Source organism: Hypanus sabinus, chromosome 2, assembly GCF_030144855.1.
Source record: "Hypanus sabinus isolate sHypSab1 chromosome 2, sHypSab1.hap1, whole genome shotgun sequence".
Classification (NCBI taxonomy): domain Eukaryota; kingdom Metazoa; phylum Chordata; class Chondrichthyes; order Myliobatiformes; family Dasyatidae; genus Hypanus; species Hypanus sabinus.
This window is the reverse complement of record NC_082707.1, coordinates 167333384-167343959: the sequence shown is the minus strand read 5'-3', so window position 1 is coordinate 167343959 and position 10576 is coordinate 167333384. Positions and strand designations below refer to the sequence as shown.

Sequence of the window (10576 nt, the reverse complement as noted above, 5' to 3'; positions counted from 1 at the left end):
AGAGTCCCAGATCACCCTGGTGTCAGACACACGGCCACGAACCAGAGTCCCAGACCACCCTGGTGTCAGACACACGGCCACGAACCAGAGTCCCAGATCACCCTGGTGACAGACACAGGGCCACGAACCAGAGTCCCAGATCACCCTGGTGTCAGACACACGGCCACGAACCAGAGTCCCAGACTACCCTGGTGTCAGACACACGGCCACGAACCAGAGTCCCGGATTCCCCTGGTGACAGACACACGGCCACGAACCAGAGTCCCAGATCACCCTGGTGTCAGACACACGGCCACGAACCAGAGTTCCAGACCACCCTGGTGTCAGACACACGGCCACGAACCAGAGTCCCAGACCACCCTGGTGTCAGACACACGGACCAACCAGAGTCCCAGATCACCCTGGTGTCAGACACACGGCCACGAACCAGAGTCCCAGACCACCCTGGTGTCAGACACACGGCCACGAACCAGAGTCCCAGACCACCCTGGTGACAGACACACGGACGAACCAGAGTCCCAGATCACCCTGGTGTCAGACACACGGACGAACCAGAGTCCCAGATCACCCTGGTGCCAGACACACGGCCACGAACCAGAGTCCCAGATCACCCTGGTGTCAGACACACGGCCACGAACCAGAGTCCCAGACCACCATGGTGTCAGACACACGGACCAACCAGAGTCCCAGATCACCCTGGTGTCAGACACACGGCCACGAACCAGAGTCCCAGATCACCCTGGTGACAGGCACACGGCCACGAACCAGATCACCCTGGTGACAGGCACACGGCTACGAACCAGAGTCCCAGGTCATCCTGGTGTCAGACACACGGCCATGAGCCAGAGTCCCAGACCACCCTGGTGTCAGACACATGGCCACGAACCAGAGTGCCAGACCACCCTGGTGTCAGACACACGGCCACGAACCAGAGTCCCAGATCACCCTGGTGTCAGACACACGGACGAACCAGAGTCCCAGATCACCCTGGTGTCAGACACACGGCCACGAACCAGAGTCCCAGATCACCCTGGTGACAGGCACACGGCCACGAACCAGAGTCCCAGATCACCCTGGTGTCAGACACACGGCCACGAACCAGAGTCCCAGGTCACCCTGTTGTCAGACACACGGCCACGAACCAGAGTCCCAGATCACCCTGGTGTCAGACACACGGCCACGAACCAGAGTCCCAGACCACCCTGGTGGCAGACACACGGCCACGAACCAGAGTCCCAGATCACCCTGGTGTCAGACACACGGCCATGAACCAGAGTCCCGGATTCCCCTGGTGACAGACACACGGCCACGAACCAGAGTCCCAGATCACCCTGGTGTCAGACACACGGCCACGAACCAGAGTCCCAGATCACCCTGGTGTCAGACACACGGCCACGAACCAGAGTCCCAGATCACCCTGGTGCCAGACACACGGCCACGAACCAGTGTCCCAGGTCACCCTGGTGTCAGACACACGGACGAACCAGAGTCCCAGATCACCCTGGTGTCAGACACACGGCCACGAACCAGAGTACCAGATCACCCTGGTGACAGGCACACGGCCACGAACCAGAGTCCCAGATCACCCTGGTGTCAGACACACGGCTACGAACCAGAGTCCCAGATCACCCTGGTGTCAGACACACGGCCACGAACCAGAGTCCCAGGGTGTTACATATTCAGGAGGCCTTGGGATCCTATTGAGTTTTGAATTTTGCGCTCGGCAAACCCAATACCATCACACTCCCTTATGGCAGTAATGAGAAGCCGTAATGTCCCGACGATGAGGTCCCTTAATGAAGGATGCCACCTTCTTAAAGCACAGCCTTTTGAAAGTGTCCTTGGTGGTAGGGATGGTTACGCTCATGATTGAACTGGTTAAGTGTACAACCCTCTGCAGCCTCTTGTGATTCTGCGCATTGGAGCCTCTGTAACAGGCAGTGATGCAACCGGTCGGAATGTTCGCCACTGTACAATGTGTCGAGCTTTGCTAAAATGTCCTATTGACGTGTAGCTGCTGAATGCTTTCAGAGCCACTCTTCCACCTCTGCAGTCATTTCTGGTCAGCTATTACCAATGTGAAACTGTCACTTTCACCTCCATCTTTCTTTGATATATAGTCTGCTGTTGGAACAAAGTATCAAGAGAGAGACATACTGAGCATTGAAGGAACGTTGTTACATTTTTAACTGCATTGCGTTTGTGGTTTCTAAATGACAATAAACTGAAATGCAATTCAATGAACAAATGAATTAGCAGAGGTAGGTACTTGGCTTATCGAGGTACCTATAAAACAAAAAAAAAAGAAAAATAGCAAAGAAAATACTGTAAATTGTGGCAACTTCACATGTTTTCTGCTACAATTGTGACCACTAATGAGACTGATGCCAAGCCTTGAGTGCGATTTGTACTGTGTTACTTTAAAATCTATTGGGCCACCCCTTTCCCCCCACCACCAGAATGGCATTAGTCGTCACAAAGTAACAATATAACTAGAGTACTGTGCACTAGCGCCTTTTTCTGAAGCTCGACCAGATCAATTTTATTTAAATGTTTTTTTGACAGATGCGTTTGCTATCAAATAGCCGCAAGATTTAAAATTCAGGTGGCAACTTGCAAGATAAATTTAAGGTTAAAACAGGTTGCTTTTATAGATTATTCTTTAACTTGTTTGATTTCATTATATTACTGGATCTCAGAACAGGTCCGTGATACATTGATTATTTTTCTGAATGCAAGCAAATATAGCTTGGGGAATTAAAGCTTTCAAAACAAATGTTACTTTTGTTTGTTTTTAGGCTTTGGTGACGAGTTGGATAGTTATGCTTCTGAAAAGGTGAATCAACTTGTTTTTCTGCCTTCCATGAGATAAGAAGCTGTTTAAATTGGAGCTCACATATGTTAAAGGAATAGTGATTTATATCTAATTTAGAAAGCTGTATTTCTGAATTGTAAATTCTAAATTGGCGTTATTTCCACTCACTTTACATTCTTTCCTTTTCAGGGGGAACATCTTTTAGTTTAGGTTTGATACCAAGCGAGCTCAGCCACTTGTTACAGGGAATCTATTAACTAGTCTCCATTTCCTCCGCAGTATGCTAATAGGGAGGTGGGTCACTAGTAGAACAGGTGCTGATAAAGCAAGTCACACACACGCTAGAGGAACTCAGCAGGTCAGGCAGCATCTATGAGGAAGAGTAAAGCAGTCAACGTTTCAGGTCGAGGCGCTCCTGACCTGCTGAGTTCCTCCAGCATTTTCTGTGCGCTGCCTTGGAGTTCAGCAACTGCAGATTTTCTGTTGTTTGTGATGAAGCAGGTTACAGTTCTGTATAAAGTTACGATATTGTAGTTGCATCATTTCCAAACCAGAGCGTTTCATCATGTGCCAGATCTGGTGCTCACAACTCACTGGGCTGGTAAGCAGTAGGTCTGGAATCATTGTCCGTGGTCCCTGTATGACTGATTAATACACTACCTGGGCCTCGTGCACGTCGTAGTATTGAGACAGACTCATTGTCCCAATCTGACTATCGAACACCCATTTGTTGCTGTAATTATTGCTTCATGGTCACATGTACTGAGACACGGTGAGAAGTTTGTCTTGCATGCTGGTCATACAGATCAAATCATTACACAGTGCACTGAGGTAGAACAAGGTAAAACAGTAACAGAACAGAATAAGGCGTAACAGCTGCAGAGACAGTACAGTGTGGGTACAGGGCCATGAGGAGATTGTGAGGGCGAGACTAATTTATTGTATTGGGGAACCATTTAAAACCTTACTGCAGTGAGGTAAAAACTGTCCTTACATTAATCCCAACTTTTATTCTCCATACATTCCCGTCATTCACTCCAATTTTTTTACATTCCTCTTCAAACTCTACCACTCAGTTGCATAGTAGGCGCAATTTATAGTGGCTAATTAAGCCCATCACGGGTAAATTCCTCCCCACCATCGAGCCCATTTACACGGAGCGCTGTCGCAGAAGAACAGCATTCATCATCGAGGACCCCCACTTGCTCTCTTCTCACCGCTGCCATCAGGAAGGAGGACCCACACCACCAGGTTCAGAAACAATTATTACCCCTCAACCATCAGGCTCCTGAACCAGAGGGGATGCGGAAATTTCACTTGCCGCATCAGTAAACTGTTCCCACAACCGATGGACTCACTTTCCTCTCATGTTCTCGATATTTATTGCTTGCTTGCTTGTTTGTTTGTTTATTATTATTATTACTGTTGTTGTTGTTGTTGTTGTTATTAATATTATTATATATTTGTTTGGTTACCCTTCCTGTTAGGCGCCGTCTCTTATTGATCCCTCTGTGGTTCTTGGAAATCCCGAGTATGCCCGCAAGAAAGCGGAACTCAGGGTTGTATGTGATGATATATATGCACTTTATTAATAAACTTACTTTGAGCTTTGACCAATAAAGGGGAAACTGGAATCTAACGCTGCTCACGTCATCGCTTTATAGCGTTTGTGGTGACTCTTCGCAGGATGTGGTCTCAATGTCAAATTATAGGCAGTGAGAGGGTGTTCCCTGTTCAGCTTCACCATTAGTCAGGATCAGGGCGGTGTGTCCAGCGCGGCCAATGCCGGAGTCGCCGGTCAGGGGGACGGTCGCATAAAAGGGCTGACCGGAAGCCAGCGAGTTCCGGGAGAGCGGGTTCCCCGGAGACGCAGCAACAACAAGTCGCCGACCTGTTGCCAGTGAGCAAGACAAGTGTAGCACTGAGGAGAGCCTCCCGTCACCTCGACAACGGCTGTAGGAGCTCGACAAGCATGCCGTGGGACCTGGGCAGCCCTCCCCACGACCGCGACTACCGCTGCCAGGAGCGCTGCCAGAAATCGTCCTTCGCCTTCTATCAGGCGGTGCGGGACCTCCTGCCCGTCTGGATCCTGGAGGAAATAAGGACCATGGAGGCGTTTCACTGGGAGGAGGGCGGCCGTATGAGCGCCTACTCGCCGTCCGAAGCCCTGCTCTACGCGTTGGTGCACGACCACCAGCGCTACGGCCAGTATCTGCTCAGCCAACACCCGCGGGCAGCGCTGGCCGTGCCCAGCGACAGCTTCTGCTGCTGCCGCTCCTCGGCCCTGCACCTCGCCATGGCCGTACGCTACAACCGCGTCGCCACCCTGGGACGCCTCCTGAAGTGCCTGCGGGACTGTCCTGGCATCGACCGCTCGGATTACATCAACCGCAGGGGCTGCGTGCATGTGGAGAACGGCAAAACTCCGCTGCACCTAGCTTGCGAGCTGGCCAGAGCCGAGTGTTTGATCCTGCTTCTGACGCACGGCTCCTCTCCCTACATCACCGACTGCGAGGGCAATACACCGCTGGACACATTACTCCTGCAGCTGTGTGACAGCCGGCTGGAGCTGCAGGGCAAGCACGCTTGCCTGCACAGTCTCCTGCTTTTCATGCCCGAACTGAAATTTAAAATGAAGTCGGCGCTGAGGAGCAACGCCGGTCTCTGGCAGAGTTTGCTTTCTCCGGACATCTTTCAGTGGCTCTCGGGCTGCAGTCCGCCGCCACTCTTTGTGAAGGCCATGCAAACTTTAATCGCAGCCATCGCTCCGGAGAAATTCCCAGAGGGGCTGCACGAATTGCCTATATCCCATCTCCTTAAACCTTTGGATATCAAACTGACCACGGAAGACACTGCCCAATCAAGCTATAAATGATGTCGCTTTTGTGTTTAAGGAATTTGATAAAAGACTGGTTACAAAAAGACTTCTTTCTAAATGGACGTTTGGCTGCTTTTATAATGATGAACTTTAGTGAAGTGTACTATGGAATCATAAACTTTGCGAAAGAGGTCATTAAAGCCTAAGTGATTTGTTTGACTTCCTTGGGTAATACCTTTCATTCAAGCTTTTCAAATAATAGCCGTTATGTAATGCTTTGGGTGTGAACTGTATCTCTGCATTCGGGTTTCAATTCCCGCAGTAAATAGTTTTGATTAAGTGTTTAATAGATTTCTCCCAAATTAGAATCGGGAACGTATTAACTGCTGTTATTTGTGTCATTTAGGTTTTTCTCCCCGAGGCAGTACTTCCCTGTCAAAGATGACGTGCTTCCACTCAGGTTTTGAGGGTTTCGAGGTGGTGGAACACAGACTCTTGGTAGGGACAGTGGATTATTGGTGCGGTACCTGTTTTCACGGTATCTCTTTGTGCTCCCCATCCGTGACCTCAAGACTGTCCCAACTGCTCCTTCCCCACTTTGAATAGTCTTAAAGCAGAGATACCCGGAAGTTAGTACGATGATCATTTTTTGCAAAACGCTTTGCGCACATTCTTGAATCTTTTCCTCCGTCTGCCTGGTGATTTCTTGCAATGGCAGAGTTTAGAAAAGAGTATCTTTCAGGAATCAGGCGGTAGTAATGTGGCCTCTGCCAATGTAACTGAATTTGACGAGAACGTCCATAAATGATGCCCACTATCCTTTCAGTGAACTTGGAGAGGTTTGCTTTGACAAATGTTTTTGGAATCTTTCCCGGATCTCAGGGCTTACTGGTCAGTGAGTTTTGTGCAAAGTTCCAGGGTTTGATCTTCAGACCCCACTTTCTTCAACCGCTATGGTCACCCAGCCACAGGAAGGAAGTAGATGCTTTTGGAAAGAGTGTGGAGAAGAGATTGATCAAAATGCTGCCTGGATTAGAGAGTGTTAGCGATAAAGAGAGGTTGGACAAACTTGGACTGTTTTCTCCCTGAGCGTTAGGCAGAAGGGAAACATGACAGAGATTTATAAAATTATGAGAGGCAAAGACAGGTCACAGTTTTTTCCCAGGGTAGAAACGTCAAATATTGGAAGACATAGCTATAAGAATAAAGTTTAAAGGAGATGCGCAACCTAAGGTTTACACACAGTGATAGGTACCTAGAAGGTGCTGCCAGAGGAGGTGGTGGAAGTAGACATAATTGAGGCATTTAAGAGGTGCATGAATAGGCAGGGAATTGGGGGATATGGGTTATGTGCCGGCAAATAGATTCAGTTTATTCCTCTCTATAAGTACTGCTTTAATGCTGAGTTTCTGCTGCAGTTTGTGTGTGTGTTTCTCAAGACTTCAAAATCTCTTATATTTAGATTTGGTCTAATTTGGCGTTTGGCCGGCCTGACATTCCTAGGCTGAAGAGCCTGTATTGTCCACTGTTCTATGATGATGATCACCAAGAAGTGACACGCGAGGTGTGGGAAGCCATACGTGTTTTCAGGGTCTCACTGTGAATTTTTATGATTGGCGGGCAGCGTGATGCAAGGCCTTCACATCAGTGGATAATTGCTTTGTACAGATCAAACACGAGGAAATCTGCAGATGCTGGAAATTCAAACAACAACACACACAAAATGCTGGTGGAACACAGCAGGCCAGGCAGCATCTATAGGGAGAAGTCCGGACGAAGGGTCTCAGCCCGAAATGTCGACAGTGCTTCTCCCTATAGCTGCTGCCTGGCCTGCTGTGTTCCGCCAGCATTTTGTGTGTGTTGCTTTGTACAGATGTTGAGTTTCAGGTTCATCTTCTCTTAGGCCTCAGGGAAAGACTTGAAGTTTGCCTTTGAATGTATACAACTGCAAGCATTGTGGTACACCAAGGAAGACCTTGGCATTGATTAAACTGTTTCTCCTTAGTTCTGAAAATTAGCTTCCCTTCCATAAGTGGTTTGCCCAACGTTGTGGCAAGAAAGGAGTTCATAGCATTTAAGAAATTCATTGATGGGTACATAGATAACAGAAAATTGGTGGGTTATATAGGAGAGTTAGGTTGATTTTAAAGTAGGTTAAAAGGCCACCACAACATTGTCGGCCGAAGGGCCTGTACTGTGCTGTAATGTTCTATGCGCAATGTTGAAAGAATGAAGCTTCCTCATTAGACATCCAGGAGTTTCCTTGCTGCCTGACATGAGAAATTAGCACTAGGATCTCCCTCACTCTTCACCTCCCAATGATCAAAGACCTGCTCCCTGAATCAACGTGTGGGTTCTATCTATCCAGAGGTTTGATGGGCATAATTTTCATCACAGAGCAACGCTGAGAAAAATGCAGGCGGCCGCACCAATTATTATACATGGTGTTTTCTTTTTTTTTTGTAATTTTTTTTAATTGAAGTTCATCATCAAACAAACATTTCCATAAGATGTATTTCAGACATTGTACATATATATCATATAATCATACCATTGACTCCACCCACCGAGAGACACTGTTGATGGTCTCTTCAAATTCCACTGCCCACGAAATTCTTCAATGATCACGCTAGTACTAATGTGTTGTGTAAGCCATGGTATTAACCTGTGGGTCTACAAAGGGCCATTCCCTGTAAGGATGGTGATAAACACCACTGACAGTAAAGAGAGAAGAGCAGCATTGCTCTGCTTGATAGCTTGGCCTTCAGTAATGGTACAGTATGCATAGCTAGAAGTAAGGGATCATTCAAACTGATTTTAAACATGATGACATATGCCCTCAGGTGGCACAAATGGATGTTCATTTCTGTCTGAGTTAATTTTCCTCACTGAAGCAGCAAATGTGAATTAGTTAAATACCACAGTCTTTAGCACATCATAAAATTGGTAGACAGTTTGTCTCCAAAGATGGAGACAGAGAGATTGAGGATCCTGTCTCCTGTAGAAAGGCTAAACCCTTTTCTCAATTCCTTTGTCTGCACTGCATTGGCTCCCAGGATGCTGCTTTCCTTTCCAAGACATCAGAAATGCCTCCTTCTTCAAAGAATGGGGTCTCCCTTCCTCCACTGATGCTGTCCTCACCCACATCTCCTCCTTTTCCCAGACATCACACTCACCCCATCTTCCTGCCATCTTAACAGGGGTAGAGTTCCTCTTGTCCTCCCCTACCACCCCTTGAGCCTCCCCAACCACATCATACTCCACAACCTCCACTGTCTTCAAAGGGATCCTACTACCTCCTCCACTCTCTCAGCTTTTTGCAGAAATTGCTCTCTCCATGATAGTTTCTTGTCCTTTCGTCCATTTTTCACTAATCTCCCTCCTAGCACACATCCCTGCTCGTGACAGAAATGCTACACCTGCCCATTCACCTCCTCCCTCCCCTCCATTCAGGGCCCAAACAGCCAAGTGAGGCAACGCTTCACCTGTGAATCTGTTGAGGTCACCTAAAGAATCCGAGGCTGCCAATTCTACCTTCATTGATGAGAGCCAGCATAAATTGGGGAGCCACCTTATCAAGCATCTCCAATTCATCTGCAAAAAGGGGTATTTCACCGTGGTCAACCATTTTAACACCTGTCACCATCCCCATCCTGAAATATCTGTTCCTTGGCCTCCTCTTCTGGCACAATGAGGCCACTCTCAGGGTGGACAAACAGCACCTCATGCACCATCGAGGTAGCCTGCAACCTGATGGTATGAATATCGATTTCTCCTTCCGATAATTTCTGTTCCACCCCCTTCCCTTTTCTTCTAATCCCTACCCTAGCCCCTTACGTTGTCTCCTCACTGGCCTATCACCTCCCCAGTGTCCTTTCTCCCATGCTCCACTCTCCTTTCCTATCACCTTCCTTCTTCTCCAGCCTTTTGTCTTTTCCACCAGTCACCTGCGTACTTCATTTCCCCTCGCCCACCCACCCGGCATCACCTATCTCCTTCTAGCTTGTCCTCCTTCCCCTCCCCTCACCTTCTCATTCTGGCATCTTCTTCCTTGCCAGTCCTGATGAAGTATTGTCAGCCTGAAACACTGACTGTTTAATCCCCTCCATAGATGCTGCCTGACCTGCTGAGTTCCTCCAGTATTTTGTGTGTTGTTCTCAGTCCAAAGCCCAAGAAAAGAGTCAATCAGAACCCAGTAATCCATTAGTAAGCTGCAGTCAGAAAGGCAGCCATGGTAACAAACAGGTGCTCGCTTAATGTATTTCAAATAACATATTCCATGACATTTTAAATATTTATATAGCAGGGAATCTGAGCTTATATGAAAATAGAAAGCTATTTATCAACCTGTCCTTTGTTACCCCAAAGAACTGGGATAATTTGTAGCTAACATCTCTCAAGGTGTGGTTCAAGTTTGACAGGTAATGGTTAATGTCATCTATGACTGAAATGCCAAATTATGTTTCAATTATGAGAGCACAATTAAAAAGCATTCACATTCTTTTTGTATGAGCATATTTCTATTGGAACTATGTGGTCTCACTGACAAAGCTCATAAACTTAGTAGTTAATTTTATCTCCTACATTTTTAAAAGACCAGGACGTGCAAACAATTAAGAAAATTGTCTTCTGCTGCAATATTTTCATAAAGTCAGGTTCCTGGATTTAAGTTACAACAGTTGTGCAAGTTTACCTTAAGCTTCTGCTGCACTTTGTCAAGCTGACTACTGACACACCTTGTGCTTTGTTCACTTATACTTACTTACTGGCATTCAAACCTTTCATGTCCTTCAGTTTCCTCATCCAGCTGATTTACAACTTGTAAAAGGAAGTACAGACTCTCCCATGGTTTTCTGTGGCCCCAGCTCAAGCTGTCATCTCTCCTGGAGACAGTGGGAGACTGCAGATGTTGGAAATGCAAGTAATGCACAACATGCTGGATG

The 10576-nt window shown here is 47.4% G+C and overlaps 1 protein-coding gene across 1 annotated transcript; it reads left to right on the top strand.

Moving 5' to 3' along the window:
* Positions 1-4649: 4649 nt before the first annotated feature.
* ankrd9 (ankyrin repeat domain 9) lies at positions 4650-7380 on the top strand. The gene has a single exon (XM_059958903.1). The coding sequence runs from the start codon at positions 4788-4790 to the stop codon at positions 5688-5690; it is 903 nt and encodes a 300-aa protein (XP_059814886.1). The 5' UTR covers positions 4650-4787; the 3' UTR covers positions 5691-7380.
* The last annotated feature ends 3196 nt before the right edge of the window (positions 7381-10576 follow it).